This window comes from Mus musculus, chromosome 8 (genome assembly GCF_000001635.26).
Source record: "Mus musculus strain C57BL/6J chromosome 8, GRCm38.p6 C57BL/6J".
In the NCBI taxonomy this organism is placed as follows: Eukaryota; Metazoa; Chordata; class Mammalia; order Rodentia; family Muridae; genus Mus; species Mus musculus.
This window is the reverse complement of record NC_000074.6, coordinates 95,631,585-95,649,672: the sequence shown is the minus strand read 5'-3', so window position 1 is coordinate 95,649,672 and position 18,088 is coordinate 95,631,585. Positions and strand designations below refer to the sequence as shown.

The 18,088-nt window shown below is 43.2% G+C and overlaps 1 protein-coding gene across 1 annotated transcript; it reads right to left on the bottom strand.

The window, feature by feature from the left end:
* Window positions 1-4,613: 4,613 nt before the first annotated feature.
* Window positions 4,614-16,114, bottom strand: Gins3 (GINS complex subunit 3 (Psf3 homolog)). Its single transcript, NM_030198.3, has 3 exons — window positions 15,890-16,114; window positions 11,630-11,863; window positions 4,614-6,566 (listed from the first exon to the last, which is right to left on the bottom strand). Exons 1-3 carry the CDS (start codon window positions 16,073-16,075, stop codon window positions 6,336-6,338), a joined length of 651 nt encoding a protein of 216 aa, NP_084474.1. The 5' UTR covers window positions 16,076-16,114; the 3' UTR covers window positions 4,614-6,335.
* Between the last annotated feature and the right edge of the window lie 1,974 nt (window positions 16,115-18,088).

Sequence of the window (18,088 nt, the reverse complement as noted above, 5' to 3'; positions counted from 1 at the left end):
CTATACATCCGAAATTATTTCCAAATATGGAAATGATGATCGTTGGTTGTTCTGACTCTGATTTTGGAGAAGCAGGCAGGAGGAGACCTTCTGGGGCCAGGAAGGACCTTGTACCTTTCTTCAGATGAGAAGGCAAGCAAAGGGACAGTGGAGCTAGTAGCAGCAGCAGGGAGAGCTGCAGCAGCAGGGAGAGCAGCCCAGCGCTGCTGCCAGGCTATCTGGAGTTTCTTCCTGAGGCCCTCACCCAAATGAAGCTGGGTCCTTGACCAGGCACAGGAAAGAATTTCAGTCAGAGTGAAGCAAAGTCAGTGAGTTTATTAAGTGGAGCTAAGCAACAACAGTGCATGCTTAGAAAGTGTGGACATTTTAGAGCGCAATGCCTAAGAAAATGACACTAGTGTTTCTCCTAGACACAGAGCAGACTCCTGAGACAGAAAAGGGTAGTACACATCTAATACATGGGTAAGCTTTCAAGAAAGTCACATTTATAATTCTGTGTCTTTTATAATAATGTATGTCTATATTTCTGTGGCTTTTAAAGTTACATTGCTCAAAAGATATAGGATAATTTAAACAAGATTTGAGGATGAAGCAATGTTCTAAAAACAAATACAATACAAGCTGCTGGTTTATTAACTTTTTCTTCAAGCATTCTCTTTTTGTATAAGAAATTGTAAAGTAGTTTTGAGGTGCTCCCCCCCCCCCCTGTTACTATTTTATTTTAAATACCCTTATCTGAGTGTTTTAGAAAAGGGATTATTACCTCTGCAATCTTCAAAGCAAATTTGCTGGTTGTACCTTAGTTCTTAAATCTCAGTGGACAAAGTACTTCAACCAAACTCCAAGATTAGAAACTCCTTTCTCTTGGATCCCCTTAAATTTCCTGACCCTGCCTTCTGGGCTGGGCAGAGGATGCTGCTACTTGCCAAGCAAACTGTTTTGGTTTGCACGGGCTGCTTGATTAGCTATGCAGACAAGCAGAAAGCTAGAAGAATCCATGAAATGCTCAAACCAAAGAAGGCCCGGCCCACGGCTCCATTATCATTGGCTCTCTCTCAGTAAGATGGTGTTGCTTCAGCATGATATGCCCCATGTCTTTGCACTCTTGGTCCCCATCTGATGGCACTGTGTTGAGACATTATGAAATCTTCAGGCCATAGAGATACTGGAGAAAGCAGGTCAATGAGAGCTGGTGTTGAGCTTTAATTCCTGTCCTGAGCTCTACTCCCTGCCCTGCTGCTATGAAGAGATAAGTTCTATCTGCATGGCCCCATGACCACAGAGCAGCCTGCTGCCATGTCTGCACCCACTCCCCTCAAAGTGTGAGCAAAATGAAACCCTTCATAGCAATGAGAAGAGAAATCAGTGCAGTGACTCTGCTGAGGGGCCCTTGCTTCACGGAACATTTTATCCAATACTATATTAATTAGGGAAGACCACTCAAGAGGGCAGTATCAACAATTAACAATGGAATTCCAACTTTTAGAGACTGTAGTGGTTTGAATGAAAATCACCCCCACAGGTTCATAGAAATGGCACTCTTAGGAGGTGTGGCCTTGTTGGAAGAAGTGTGTCACTTGGGGGCGGGGGGTGGTGGCAGGCTTTGACGTTTCAAAAGCTCAGGGGGAGTCCAATGTCATTCTTTTTGCTGCCTGTGGATCAGGATGTTCAACTCAGTCGTTCTCCAGCACCATGTCTGCCTGCATGCCACCATGCTTCCTGCCATGACAATAGACTAAACCTTTGAATGTAACCCAATCTAAAGTTTTCCTTTATAAGAGTTGCCATGGTCAGTGTCTCTTTACCTCAGCAATAAAAACCCTAAGACAAAGACCTTTCTTTAGGTTTAGAGAAGTGGTTCTCAACCTTTCTCTGACCCTTTAATATAGTTCCTCATGTTGTAGCAATCCCCAACCATAAAATTATTTCACCGCTAGTTCAGAACTGTATTTTGATAGTTATGAATTGTAAGTATCTGATATGCAGGATATTTAATACATGACCCTGACCCCCCAAAAGGGTTGTAATCTACAGGTTGAGAACTGCTGGTTTAGAGAAATTCATTTTTTATGTGTCTGTTTGTGTGTTCCTGTGTATATGGGTTCATGTGTACATGTGCATGCTAAGTATAAAAACCAGAGAATTAACTCTAGTGTCATTCCTCAGGTACTGTCCACCTGTTTTGTTTGTTTTTTTGAGACTGTCTCTCATTGGCTTAACAGCTTGCTAAAGTAGGCAAGGCTGTCTGCTGGATCTCTGTCTCCCCAGGGCTATAACGTGCACAGCCATTATGCCTGCTATTTGCACTTGGCTTCTGGGGATCAAACTCAGGTCCTCCTGTTTGCAAGGCAAGCACTTTACCATCTTCCCAGTCCCACTGTTTAGAAAACTATATGTGTACTCTTACGCTAAAAAGTTTACCTTTACTAGATAGCAAATGTTGAAATTGTGGTGCAGAGTACTTTTTATTACATCTTTAAATTGCTTAAGATGTATTTTGTACGTATGCACACGCATGTGCTTTGGTGCATGAGGTCAGAGGGCAATTCAAGGGAATGTGTTCTCTCCTTCCACCATGTGGGTCCTGGGGATCGGACTCAAGTTGTCAGCCTGGGCAGCAAGCACCTTTACCCGGTCATTTCATAACCATAGCCTACATTTTTTTTGTTTGTTTTTTGTTTTTCGAGACAAGGTTTCTCTGTATAGCCCTGGCTGTCCTGGAACTCACTTTGTAGACCAGGCTGGCCTCGAACTCAGAAATCCGCCTGCCTCTGCCTCTCAAGTGCTGGGATTAAAGGCGTGTGACACCACCACCCACCCAGGATAGTCTACATTTTGAGTCATTTCATAACCATACCTTATATTTTGCTCTTGAAGATCCTTGATGTACATAGTTTCCTCCTCAACACAAAAATACCCACCTTCAGAAACACACATACGGTCTCCACAGTTTTGTTTGTTTGCAAAGGTCAATCTTGGCATGACACACCATTGTTTCAAGAATACAGATAAAAAAAGCTCTCTTGACATTCCTTGAAGGATGGCAATGGAACAAGAAATTACATGTAGAATTTCTTTGAATAGATCTAAGGCCTGAACCTAGACCTCCTGACTGCTAGGCATGAACTACACTTCTACAGCCCTGGAACCAACTCTTAACCGAGCTTTTGGAGACGTTTTATATTTCACACTCCTGTGTGACTTCTTCAGACACAGCGGTCCACTGATTCAGTGATGCTGAGGAGGAAATGAGTAGCTCTGCAAGAGGCTCAGCATTCTTAGGGAGAAAGTGGAATCTTCATACAAAATAAAAAAGATTAGGCCTGCTTTAGAGGCGGTAATAGAGGTAATTATTGAGTCAGTGGGCTAAAGGCAGGTGTGTGTCTGTGTGTTTTAAACAAATAGTGCTAGGATAATGGGCTGGCCTTTCCCACTCTGATGGGAGGATGTTTACTAGATCTGATGTGTTTGATCCAGACCATTGGGAATATGGTAAGAACAGTCTGAAGATGGAGGGTGAATACGGGGAGATAGGTGTCAGCACTGGAGGTAGGACAGGTAGGTGGTCTAGAAGAGATGCAGAATGAGAGGAAAGGCCGAAGACATTTTTTTTTTCTTTTCTGAGCAATAAGGAAAGATAAGCTGTCATCAATAGAGATGAAAAAGGCCACAAAAGTAGACTGGGGCCTCAGTCTTGACCACGATCTGATTTGTCACACGTTCCAGTGGAGACACCAAGCAGGTGGCTGGATATACATCTAGGACTGGAGGGCAAGAGCTGAGCTGGAGCTCTGAACTTGGGAGGAGTCATCGGCAGGTAGGCTAAGATCCACAGGCTAAGCCTGGAGCTGTCCAAAATGTAGAGGTCAGGGACAGTCAGAGACAGCCTTGCTTGTCCCACTCCTCTTACAGCCTAATGTGTCCCTGGAGAAACTGCACAGTGAAGTCTTTTGTCTATAATTATGGACAGATGCCTAAAAGGGGGAAAAGGCACATATCCCGTCACTGAATTTTAGAAGCTTTTTAATATTTGAGGCAATCCACTGTGGGCTTTTTTTGGGGGGGTGGACCCCAACTTCTTGAATGAACTAAACAGTTACTTTAAACCTGAACTGAGAAGGGGTGGTTTAGTCTGAACGACTTAAAGGGCATGTGTGTGTATGTGTTTGTGTGTGTGTGTGCATGTAGCTAAAAATGGGGTTAAAAAATACATATAATCTGAAAATTTAAAGTAGATTTTTCTCTATATTTGGCCCCTGAGGAAATTTGTTTTGCTTTTAAAGAAGATATACCAGCAATCTAGTATTAACTGCAAAAATAAAGCCACCTGTAAAAGCAGAGCTGCTAAAAGTTAAGCTAATATACTCTTTGCACCCTGGTTTCTGGGCCCTGAGTATGCATAAAAAGCTATGTAAGAAATAGAAGTGTCGCCTTCCTAGGGCATAGCACACTCCCAGAGAATGTCCCTGGTGTTTATACATATTGTACAAAACAGAAGTGTAGTTGCTAAAACACAGATTTGAGCACTATAGCACTACAGCTGAATATGATCAAAGAACAAGTCCTTGTTTTGCTGATTCCTGGCAGCCAGACAGTTAGTGACAACACATGTACAAAACCCATCATTTATTTAGGATGAAAGTCGAATGATAAAAGACAATTTTATGCTAAGACAGGCATTTTAATGCATGTCTTTTATTTTTAAGTTTCCATTAAACAACTGTGTTATCTGGACACCCAAAGCTCTCCTTAATTACAATGAAGATATTTTTCAGTGGTCATAGGATACCAGGGGTGGCCAGTGGTGTGGAGAATCTGCCCACCAGACAATCCAAAGGGCTCCAGGAAATGAGACTTTTTTATTTAGCTTATGGTCTGGGGAACTTGTCCCTCTCAGTTTGGTGCATGTTTAAAGAGACTCCCAGTAAGTGGTCAGGGGTGCTTTTTGCATTAAAGTTGCAGTATTTCCTGGAGAAAAAAATTAATGTAAAAGAGTCTTCTCTACTAAAACTTGCCAAGCTGTTTTTCAGCAAGGGCTCTTCCCAACCTGTAAGCCCCTGATGCAATTATACAAAGGTTGGCAAACATCCTTTCATAACTACTTTGCAATTCCTAACACCTCCCTGATAGCTTTCCTTTCTTTCTTTAAAGAAAAACACTTTGCAGGCCAGATCCTTTATTTCTCTTTGTACATTAGGCCATGAACTCATATGGAACGGGCTCCAACAGCTCAGGCTCCTTTCCGTTAGTCCTCACAAAACGTGCTTCTCTGGGTGGCGCAGGCTGGCGCTTTAGCTGAACCAGGCGCCCTTCTCTTTGGCTTCTCGTTCTCCTTCACCTGCTTCAGGAAGCTGTCTCTGCTCTTCAAGTGCTCAATCCGCACATTGATCTTCTTAGCCAGAATCTTGCCCTTAACCTCCTTGTTTACAGTGATGCCCACCGCATGCTGGGTGACATCATAGACTCTTCCTTTTTTTTTGCTGTGGTAACACTTATAGGACATTCCTTTTGAACAGTGCCCATTCCCTTGATGTCAACATCACCTTTCTTATAGATTCGCATATATGTGGCCAAAGGAACAAATCCATGTTTCCTAAAGGGCCTGGAGAACATAATACCTCTTTCCCTTTGTGTTGGGTCATTTTGGCAAGTTACTGGAAGATGGCTGCCTGGAGAGTTTTTCTAGACAGGGAACGGAATGAGTGTGCCACCGCTCTAAAGATTCCTGACAAACACAAGTACATGGCCCCTCTGAGTAGACTGAAGGGATGTGATTCTAGTTCAAAAGCCCTGAATACAGGGCACAAAAGCTCAGTGCCTTCTCCTTTCTGTTCTGCCATTCATCTGACTTTCCACTTTTCTCCCCAGTTTCCTGTTTTAAAAACTGGGCTAAGTCCCAGCAGGTAGGCAGCATTGTGGAGATGCTGTCCTTTGTCCAACCATGAGGAAGATAAGGCAAATAAGCTTAAGAGAAAGTTGTGAACAGGCAGAGATGACTCACTTTGCAGCCAACGAGACCAGACATCCGAGGAATCTGAGTTCCAACTTGACTGTGTATGCAACATGTCTGTGCTCCTTGCTTAAGATGGAGTCTGGCTCCTCCTCAGCTGCATTCCTGGGCCAAAAGCCTATGCTGTGAGGCTAGCAGGTAGCTACAGTCCAGAAGACCAACAGGGTCATGGGCAACCACATCCGCCCCAACCAGGTAGTTCCAAGCTTTGAGACTGGTGAAGGTTAAAAGCCCTGAAGCAGTACACATTTGGTCTCCCATGAAGTTAACTGGTCTTATCAAGGGCACAGAGATAAATCCACAAGTTGCAGTTTGTGTTCGGCTTTTAGTCTTCCATGTTTGTGAATTTCCTTTTCTTATAATTCTGGACGAGGCTGGAAGCTGTAATCTGAGAAGCTTGTCCTTTTTCCCAACTCTGAAAGTCATTTAGACTTCTCTGCCCGATTTGAAATAAGCCCCTCTCTGTCTCATCTAACCTGGCTACCAGCGCTGAAGTGTCTTCATTGTAAGAATTCTGGGAGGAGTCCATGATGCGGCGGAACCGTCCAATAAAAGTCTGAGGAAGAGGAAGAGAATCAGGGGCACCATCACATCCCATAAAGCCAGACACATTGAAAACCTTTGTTAATTTACTTTGTAGGGGAGACAGGGAACATATGTGACACCATGTATGTGTGTCCAGGTTAGAGGACAATGTGGGAGACACAAGTCATTAGGCTCAGCTGCAAATGCCTTTACCTTTCAAAGCCATCTTGCTGGCCTTTAGACATATTTTTTTACTGGAACACTTGAAGATTTATTTATTTATTTATTTATTTACTTATGATCTCACGATGTAGCCCCAGTTAGCCTAGAACTCAGAAAAATCACCTGTGTCTGCCACAACCATCTATGCCCTTATGTTACACTTGTGAGCTACCTGAAGTGGGTTCTGGGAACTGAACATGGGTCCTCTATATGAACAGTGTGTGCTCTTAACCACTGAGACTTCTGTTCGGCCCCTATACTGGATCAATTAGAAAGCTTCCAAGAATTTGGTCTCAGGACTCACCCAGAAGGGTTGAGTGTCTTCTGCTACTTAAGAAAGCCTTTTCTTCTCTTACAGCACAATAGGTTGTTATGGAAATCCAATGGATTGTTATAAAAACCAGTGACGTAACATATGCAGAGCACATAGCGAGAGGCTGGCACATAGTAAGCCTCTGAGGAAGCATTGCCTGTTGTTGTTATTGGTAAAAAAGACTGCAGGGATTATAACCAACAGCTTTCAACCAGAGGGGATTTTGGATTTAACCGAATCCAGTTTGTTTTTCTCAGTCTAAGCACAGGATGGAGATGTGTAAGATCAAAGGGTATCATTTTATCACTGGGCTCTGAACGAAAACCACAAGCCCCTACTCCAGTATCTTCATCTATCTCACAGCTAAATATTCAATCTGGAAGCAACTATAAAACACTTGAAGGCAGTGATGGAAATAGAAAACACACAACTCACTTAAAAAAAAAAAAAGAAAAGGAAACTTGAACTCAAGAGCAAGTCCTGGGAGTAGAACTTACTGGCCCAGCGCGTGATGCCCGACGTTTAGGAGGCTGAGGATCCCAAGCAGAGGCCAGCCTAAAATACTTGGCAAGTTACAGGCCATGCTGAGGAACTGAGACAACCTACCTCCAACAAACAGAAATAAAAAGCCCACGTCTTAGTAAACAATCATGCTTTCCTCTCCTGTAGCTTTCTATTCTAGTGTTTCATGAATTTGAGTTCAGCTTTCTGCTCTATAGGGTACGTATGAGTTTTTTTACTGAATGCATAGCAATGTTCCCCACCCCCCTCTCTTTTAATTTTGTGATCTCAGGCAGCCACAGAATAGGCAAGATTCAATTTTTTTCCCTTTATTTTATGGTGTATAAGTTGCAGGGAGGCCACAAAAGGGTACTGGATCCTTCTGGAACTGGAATTAGAGAAGGCTGTGAGTGGGAATATGGGTGTTGGGAATCAAAACCAGGTCCTCTGGAAGAGTAGCCAGTGCTTTTACCTGATACACCATCCTCCCAGACCCAAAGTTTTGTTGTTATTCTTAAGACATGATCTCACTATGTGGACCATGCTGGCCTTGGACTCATACGGAGATCCGCCTGCCTCTCCTCCTGACTACTGAGGTTAAAGGTGTGCACCATCACACCCACTAGCCAAGTTTTTGCTTTTTTGGGACAGGTTCTCATTGTGTTGCTGAAGTGCCCATGAAAGACAGAGGAAGACGTTGAGTTCCCTGGAGTTACAGGCCATTGAGATCCACCCAACATGGTTGCTGGAAGCCTAACTCAAGCCCTCTGCAACAGTAAGCTCTCTTCACCGATAAGTCATCTCTCCAGCCTTTGAGCCAACAGTTCTTATAAAATTAAAATGGAAGAATTAAAGTCTTTTGACTGACTCGCCAGGCGTGGTGGCGCACGCCTTTAATCCCAGCACTTGGGAGGCTGAGGCAGGCGGATTTCTGAGTTCGAGGCCAGCCTGGTCTACAAAGTGAGCTCCAGGACAGCCAGGGCTACACAGAGAAACCCTGTCTCAAAAAAACAAAAACAAAAACAAAAACAAAAGTCTTTTGGCTGTTTATTGTTCAAGAGACACAAAAGATCATTTTTTCTGATATTAAAATAAATAATTAAGAAATTAAATTAGGATACACCATAAATGATAACAATATTATGTTAACATTGTTTTGTTCATAAAAAAATATGTATGTAGTTACAGCTGAGTGAGAATGTCTGGTAAGGGCTAATTATTAGAACACCTCGTTACTCAGGTGGTCTATTGTTTGGAGGAAGTCTAGAAGGTGCGACCTTGCTGGAGGACGTTTGTGACTGAGGGGAGCTTTGAAATTTCCAAGCCTTGTGCCCTTCCGACTGCTCTGTCTCTTTGTGTTTACTGTAAGGATGTGAGGTTTTAGTTTCCTGCTCCCGTCACCATGCTGGCTGCTTACTGCCATGATGGATTTATCCTTCTGGAATAGTAAGCCCCAAAGAAACCCTTTCTTCTATAAGCTGCATGGTCATGGTGTTTTATCACAACAGAATAGTAACTATGGTGCTGTTTACTAAATATTAACTGACATGGCACTACATCTTTTTTTTTTTTTAACTGTAACTGTGATTTTGATGTTATGTTACATTTTGTACATATGAATGAAAAACTGATGTTAAGACAGGCCATGCAGCTTCAGGAATCACAGGTAGAGTTAATGAGAGAGCCATGTTTTAACTCCAGAAGAAGGGTCACTAGTGGACAAACAAGTAACTCAAGTATTTCCAAAAGGAACTCCAGTCCAGACTTGCAACTCGGCCAGAACAGTTTAACCATGTGCCTAACATGGTTAACAGTTTAATCATGTATAATCTACCACCATCTTTCCTTCTCTTTTTCTCAATTTCCGAATGGTTCCAATTCTTAGGAAGTAAATACAAAAAGGAGTAGGCAGGTCATATATTTTTAAAATGTATTAGATAAGAGCAAGTTCTGGAGTGCTACCATACTATAAAGTGGCTACAGATGGTTATAATGAACTTTTTTTTTTTTTTTTTTGCCATGAAAAAATGACTAAGGGTCTGGGAAGGTGGTGCAGTAAAGCACTTGTCTTGCGAACATGAGGACCTGAGTCTGAATTCCCAGGACCTACATAAAAGCTGGGCACAGTACTGCACATCTGTAATCTCACTGCTTCTATGGTGAGATTCGAGTGGAGACAAGAGCCTCCCGGGAAACTCACTGACTAGTTAGACAACACAGTCAAGAGCAGCGAACAACAAAACCGAGACCTTGGAGGTGAGGACTGACACCCAAAGTTGTCTCTGACCACTACAAGTGTGCCACGGCAAGAATGTACCTACACTCACATATTTAACAGGAACACACATAAACATACCATACACACATGCAAAAGAATTAATATTGAAGAGACAGGTTTAACCTGACATACACATTACACAATGTATACATGCATTAAAGCACTATTAAGAAGGACCCTGTACTTCTGTAAAACCTTTTTTGTTTTGTTTTGAAACCAGAGGACAATTTATTAAGTCTGAGAGAAAAACAACCGGGAAGGCAGGCTGTAGATCCTGGAAGCTGCCTATGGGAGCAAGATGGAGAAGAGGAAGAGAAAAGGCCATTTGCAATGCCATTTGCAATTGCCATTTGCAATGCAAGTAGGCAAGTAGCTGTATGGCTGACAGGACTGCAGGAAGAGTAAGAGAGCCTAGGGTGCCAGGGAAAGATGCTTAGGCTTTTCCGTCAGAGTTGGAAAGAAAAGGATCTACCATGGGAGAAGCGTCTGGGAAAGACAATCATATATTAACTTATTAGGGGGCAGTTATCCCCCCTTCTCCTTAGCATGCCTTCAGGTAGACAAGCTTTCCTCTGGGGTGGATGGACTCCTGGTCAGGTGACTGACAGAAGTTGGATTAACTGTTTTTCTTTTAAAATCCAGTATCTTCTAGTTATTGTTTGATAATTCCATACATGTAAACAATGTATCTTGATCATATCTACCCCAAGTTCCCCTTTCACTCCTCCAGGATATATTATGTAAAACCTTTATGGGTTTTATTTTTGTGGTGCTCGGGCTTGAACTTATGAATTCACACATAATAGGTAGGCACGGGACCACTCATCTTCATCCCTGACTCAATTTAAAAAAAAAAAAAAAACTAGTGACATGCTTGCTGTAAGTGTAGGTCACCCTAGAACGCCACTTAGCCTTCACTAAGTGTGAGGGCTAATCCTAGTTGTCAACGTGACTGGATTAGGAATCAACTGAACTGCAAGCTGCTAGGCACTCCTAGGAGAGATTTTCTTTATTTAAAATAGTAAGACCCACCCTAAGCAAAGGCAGCGCCTTCTGATGACAACTCAGATAATAAAATGACATAGAGGGAAACTGCCCGTCTGCTTGCCTTCACTCTTGCTGGCAGCCAGCAGCTCTCTAAGAATCCTTTAGACCTTCAGCGCCAGATGGGGACTACAGAGACATCAGTCTTGTGGACTGAGCAACTACTGGATTTTAGTCTCTGTTGTGTGAGAAGCCTAGTATAAGCTAATTCAATATATCCCCTTAATAGTTGTCTTTTCTTCTCCACTTTTTATTGACCTGAGAGCTCACAGGCACTTTTTACATTTCTTTTTGATTTTTTGAAATGGTCAGCCCTAAAAACACACATTTAAGTAATACTATCCAGACTGAGAAGGTTATATTTAGGAACATATATGTATGTACAAATACATATATGCATGCAATAACAATTAGTGAAAACAAAAAGACTGAATTTGAACGAGTGGGGAGGGACATATGGAAGGGTTTGGAAGGAGAAAAGGGAGGGAGAAATGTACAGGGAACTGAACTTGGGTCCTCTGGAAGAGCAGTATGTATTCTTAACCTTGAGCCAACTCTCCAGCTCTAAGTCCCCATGTATTCTCTCTCTCTCTCTCTCTCTCTCTCTCTCTCTCTCACACACACACACACACACACTCATTCACACCTTTAGAGAAGAACCCTGGCTAACACAAGGGATAAAAATGCCACCACAGGCTCCCAAGATATGTACAGCCCAATACTACACACTACTTACCTTCAGCAGAGACTGGGAAATATCTGCATTCTCCGGACTGTCAAAATGCAGGAGTTGTGAGCCAAACCCATAGAAATGGGGCCCCATTTTGTGGAGGTCCACGACATTAGCATCTGCACTGAATACAGTCCTCCATCCCTCTTGGTACATTTTGGGAAGTTCCACAGAAAGGATGCGCCGCTTGTGGTCAAAGAGTCCTTTAGCCAGCCACAGGGGAAGTTCAAGTTTTGTACCCTGCGTCAGACAAGAACATAAAATTGAAAAACAAAAGGCACAGTCAGTGTATGTTAAAAACTGTCTCTTCTACTGGGGAAGTGACTGTGAAGTGGTCTGAAGAAACGAACCATACACTTAAAGTGTTATTTACATTTTTTTAGCAGGGACAGACACTGCCAACCCGGTGAACATGGTGTATGTGGAGAGGCCAGAGGCTGATGTCACAATGCCTTCCTCAATCACTTTTTAATTTGGAGAGTGCGCTCTTGTTGATCTGGTACTAGCTGTTTTAGCCACACTAACTGGTCAGTGGGTGCTGGGGACAAACCAGTTGACCCCAGCCCTGCTACTCCTGGAGTTAGAGAGAGGCACAGTCAGGCCTGACTTTTTTTTTAAAGATTTATTTATTTATTATATGTAAGTACACTGTAGCTGTCTTCAGACACTCCAGAAGAGGGAGTCAGATCTTGTTACAGATGGTTGTGAGCCACCATGTGGTTGCTGGGATTTGAACTCTGGACCTTCGGAAGAGCAGTCGGGTGCTTTTACCCACTGAGCCATCTCACCAGCCCAGGCCTGACTTTTTCTGTGGGTGCTAGGGATCCAGACTCAGGTCCTTGTGCTAATGCAGCAAGAACGTCACCCACTCAGCCACATTTCCAGACCCTTACTTATTCTTTGTTTGTTTGTTTGGTTTGGTTTTTCAAGATGGAGTTTCTCTGTGTATAATTTACTTTTTCTTTTTTTTTTTTTTTTTTTTTTTTTTTTAAAGATTTATTTATTTATTATATGTAAGTACACTGTAGCTGTCTTCAGACACTCCAGAAGAGGGAGTCAGATCTCGTTACGGATGGTTGTGAGCCACCATGTGGTTGCTGGGATTTGAACTCCTGACCTTCGGAAGAGCAGTCGGGTGCTCTTACCCGCTGAGCCATCTCACCAGCCCCAATTTACTTTTTCTTAAGTGGTCTGTTACTCAGCAGCACACCAGAACTCCTTAACTCTCACTACAAGGTAATACCTGCTAACCAAGTTCCTGCCCCACTTTCCCAGCCTCTACCATCACTATCTTACTCTCAAGTTCCATGAGTTCAGCCTGGGCCGAGGATTTACGTTATGATCTAATAAAGACAGAAAATAAATCATAACAACAATCAGCTAAAACATGAGTTCTCTAAAGTAAATGAGTATCAATAATTTTTTTACTTTCCTTGAATATTTTCCATCTATGGTAGATAAGCTCTTGCTGGGTGTCTACTAAGCACTAAGTACCAGTCTGGATGCTAGTAGAATAGAATAAAATGAAATTAGTCTGAAGTCAGGTAGTGGTCTCTTTCCCCACCCACCTCATGGCTTTGGAGATGGCAGAAAGGGTCAATGTCTATGTTCTCAAAGCCTTAAAAGAAATGCACAACATGACAAGATGAGATGGCATGATGGATCAGAAATCTATAAAATCTATAAAAAGGTACAAAAGGGGACATGGAAGATGGCTCAGCACATCCTGCTCTTACAGAGATGGAGAGTTCAATTTCTAGCATCCACATCGGGCAGCTCACAGTTGCCTCTAACTACAGCTCCAGGGGGATGTGACTCCTCTGGCCTCTATAGGCATCTGCACCGATGTACATACATCTATACAGACACACACTGATACATCCAATTAGAATAAATATTTTCATATACAAAAACAACTGGATTAAAGGAAGCCATGGAAATTTTTCATCTCAAAGGGAGAACTATTGTAGAGGGAGGGGCAACTTTTAGGGGTAGAGAGGTAGAGCAGTCCACAAACATCCCAGGGCTGGAAATAAACAGCCCAAGGTTGCCAGGAGGCCAGGACTTGAGTGGCCAAGGTATTAGAAGGTAGGAAGCCAGGTACTTAAAACTAAGTAGCAGAGTAATTAGGCACTGACTTTAATGTAAACTAAAAATAGCAAATGGAAAATTGCAGAACTAAACAATAAGACAACTTAGGAAACAGGTGATGGTGGAACTTACAGTTCCCTGCCTCAGCCTCTAAAGTAGCCGGTATTACACAACTGGAGCACACGGCCCAGCTCACTCTGCCTATAAAGAAAGACTAAGGCAGGTGCAGGGGCATATAATGTGGCAGGAGAACAGAGTTCAAGGCACATATCAAAATCAACATAAGAAACAAAGTATGAAGTCTTATATCGATGAGTGAAATTAGATGTCATAAAAAAAATCTTCAAACCTAATTCTGTGCTGCAGAGGAATTCCAAATACTTTGTGTAGACACTATCTCTCAAACTGGAGCAAGACAGCCTGCTCCTTCAGAGTGGCTATATATAATAACTTCCAAGGAGTATGGCAAACATAACAAACACTACCTCAGCCTGGTGATCAGAATCTACCACAGAGTCGACAACACTAAGTTGGTGTGATGCAGTAAAAATGGAACCTGACCCCTGTGATCTCTCCCAAACCAATAAACCAGTTTGATCATGAGTAAAATATCAAGCAAACCTTATCTGTTATCATAGCCAGAAAACTGTCATTAGATACAACCACAACAAAAAAGCCTGACGATAGCTAAGAAGAACCCAGAGAAATATAATAGCTAAAAATTATTCTTTAATTCTTTTTTTTTTAAAGATGCTAGACTAGAATATTAGGTAAATTAAGAAAATAAGACCCAGCCGGGCGTGGTGGCGCACACCTTTAATCCCAGCAGAGGCAGAGGGAGGCAGAGGCAGGCGGATTTCTGAGTTCAAGGCCAACCTGGTCTACAAAGTGAGTTCCAGGACAGCCAGGACTATACAGAGAAACCCTGTCTCGAAAAACCAAAAAAAGAAAAAAGAAAGAAAAAGAAAAGGAAAAAAGAAAAAGAAAAAAAGACCCAAACTCGGCAGGATATCTTGTTCAGTAGAGTGTAAGAGCTCAACTAAATCCTAGCCATACAGTGGTGACACACACCTTTAATCCCAGCATCAGGGAGGCAGAGGCAAAAGGATTGCTGAGTCTGAGGCCAGCTTGGTATACAGAGCCAGTTTATGTCAGCCAAGGCTACACAGAGAAACTCTGTCTCAAAAACATTAAAAAAACAAAAACAAAAGACTCCTAAATCTTTCTCTATGACAATGGGGAGCCAATAAGTTGACATTTGGGGTAGAACTCTGTGGTAGCATGCTTGCCTGGCATGTGAAACGCTCCAGGATTCACCCCCAGTCCTGGAATATTCTTCAAAAACATGGCGGTCGACTCTGAAGAGTCGACTTACAAAGGACTGTGAGGTTGAGAAGCAGCCCAGGGAGCAAAAATGAGCCTTTCTGTTGTTGAAAAAGTAAAAATGTGGTGTTTTACTTTGAGAAAAAGTACCTAGAAATAGACAGAGACAAAATTGATACCCTTCCAAACAAAACTTAAAGGACCTAACGGGAAATGAAAGTAACCATTGCAAGTTACGCTCTTGGGACAAACTCGTACTTGAAGCCATAGAGTCCAAGGTTCGAATCCCAGTTCACCATTTACTGGAGGACCCTGGCTTTGTTAACCCAGCTTTTGTTAGGTTTATGGGAGGGCAAAAGGCTTAATACGGGAAGCTGCAGTTGCCATTTTTCAGTGCGACACTGAAAATTGTTATGAGCAACCTTTTACCGAGGACTGCCTTGGTTAAGCCAGCACGGACTTACTGTGGAACCCTGGCTGAGGTACTCACTCTTTGTAGAATTGCCTAAGCGAGAAGATGACAATTTATCCCCCCATCACAGACTCCCATCCCCTGATGGACAGTCGGTCCTCGGAAACAGGCTGCAGACACTGTCATAATTGTGCCGAGTGCGCATGACAATCTGCAGTTCCCAGACTTCGAAACTTCAAATAAGTTTTATGGAAACCATGAATAGAACCAAGAGACCCTGAGATGATGGGCTGGAGCCAAAGCCAATGACTTTGGAAAGTTTGAAGACTAAGATCGGTGGCGGGAGAGTCCTCCGAGTGCTGTGCAGCTTCCCGGGACCCCCGAGGACTCCCACCGCCTCCAGATCTTGGAAACCTCTGCCCCGGCCGGGCTCGCCTCACCTGAGGGAGCGGATGGTCCGGCTCGGAGCCCGCGCCCCGCTCCAGGAAGAAGGCTCCCAGGCGCGGCATGGGCGTCTCGACCCGCACCGGCAGCTTCTCCTGCGACATCAGGATGTCGTCCAAAGACAGGAAGTTCTCCTCCGGCCCCAGAGCGCCCGACTCCACTGGGAAATACGCCTCGGACATGGCAGCTCGCAGCACAGTCAGGGATGAGGAGGGCGCGCCACCTCAGCGAACTAGGGCCGGCTTCAAACTCGCTTTCCCGCGCCGCACTCGCCAGACCCGAGCAGTCGATTTCGGCGAGCCTGCGGCCGCTCAGGCAAAAGCAATCAATAAGGTCACAGATTGGGTCCAGTGTCCCCGCCCAATGCGGAAGCCCTGGATGAGTCGGCCGGAAGTCCTCCTGCAGCTTGTAGACTAGGCTGGGGAAGGTATATGAAGCTTGAACATCATTGAAGGGACAGCATGTGTCTGTACTAACGGAACTGTGTTCATGCAGCCTTTAAATACACACATAGAATTTAAAAACATCTTTGGGGATTCAAGTAATATCATTTTACACTATGTATTCCAGCCCTCATTAATCCCGCTTTTATTGCATTTTCACTGGTAGGTTAATTATTGTCTTTGAAAACAACAGAAGAAACTAAAACGCAAGCACTAGTCCAAATGTTTAACTGTGTGCTAAGTTACAAATTATTTGTAGTATTTTGGCCGGGTGTAGGTTCAGGTGGGGTGGGAGTCTAGATGGAGTGGTAGATTTATATATGGCTGGAAGATCTGAAGTTCAGGGCCTTGCTCTACTGTCAACTGGCAAAGTCCTCGTGTGGTGATCAGTTTGGGTTCCTGAAAGAGGAAACTAGACCAGTTTCCTAGTCTTTTCACAGCCACTCTGCAAGCGGGAGCTCCTATATCAAATGCGATCACAGGTAGAGTACCTGAGAACAAAGGAAAGACCACGGTTGCTTGGTTGCTTGGTCCTAGATTTGGCGGTACATACATGAATACAGGTTGAGGCAGATTGTTGCGAGATTTGCTACCGAATTTACCTACTGTAGGAGGGCATTCCTGAGGTAGTGGTTTGTGAGCAACACAGGAAAGGGGGCGAGCATGCCTTTCATCTTTTGTATTCCTTTTTAGTTTTGAATGAAATAATTTGTTAATGTATTTACATAATTCACTACATTTAAGCAATAGCCTTCTAAATATGGACTAGAACTTTACATATGCTAAGCAATAGTCACTTGCTTTTTCTTGCCAAAAACACTTGTATCACATGAATGCTTGAAGTATTTACACCACTTTCTTTACTTTTTATTCCTCTTCTTTTAACAACCATTGCTCTAGTCAGTTTAAGACATTTTATTCCAGACAGCTACTTTAAAAAGTTGCAATAATGTCAAGCATGCTGGCACATGCCTAGAATCCCTGGACTGGGGAAGCCAAGGCAACAGGATCTCAGGGTCGAAACAAGACCAGGTTATAGGGCAAGGCCTTATCTCTAAAACAATTATGACTAATGTGCTTGTTGACAAGAGCGGGTCAGAAGCAGACCCAGGGTGTGAGCTAGGCATGTCCTGTAACTACTGGCAATTTTCTGCATGTACCCAGTTCTTATATACTGCTGCTACCCAATTCACAATGGTTCGACTCACAATCTTTTACTTTACAGTGTTAACAAAAGCTTATTCATATAACCATGCTGTAATTCTCAATACAGTGTTCAATAAATACCACGAGATGTTTCATGTTTTGTTATAAATTAGGCCTTGTGTTAGATGACTTTGCCCAACCATATGTTAATGTGTTGTAAGGCCATTTGAGGCACACTGGGCTAAGTGCTGATATTTTGTAGGATAAGAGATCAAATGGAAGAGATAAAGATCAAATGCCTGCATTCCATCCAGAAAGCTGAGAGTGGATCTTGTTAATGACCTGGTGACCTTTTTGCGGTCTGTGGAGGCAGACCTCACCCCTTTTGCTATAGAGGCAGACCTCCCCCAAATTCCCCAGGATGATTATCCCAGACTCTGCCCTCCTAGACCATTACCCATCCTGACAGAAGATGTCACATGTACATTATGACCTGCTGACCTCTATGATGTCTTGGTCAGAGACCACACTAGATTCTAGGCCTATCAGATATGAACCCCACCCTCGTGGTCACATGTACTTTGTAAAGGAGTTTCTATGTGGTCA

Bases quoted from the DNA above. Each gene is read 5' to 3' on its own strand.
- Gins3 (NM_030198.3), bottom strand. From the start codon at position 16,075: ATGTCCGAGGCGTATTTCCCAGTGGAGTCGGGCGCTCTGGGGCCGGAG. The intron at 11,864-15,889 runs GTGAGGCGAGCC...TGTCTGACGCAG, and splicing joins CGGACCATCCGCTCCCTCAG to GGTACAAAACTTGAACTTCC. The intron at 6,567-11,629 runs GTAAGTAGTGTG...CCTCTTCCTCAG, and splicing joins TTTCCCAGTCTCTGCTGAAG to ACTTTTATTGGACGGTTCCG.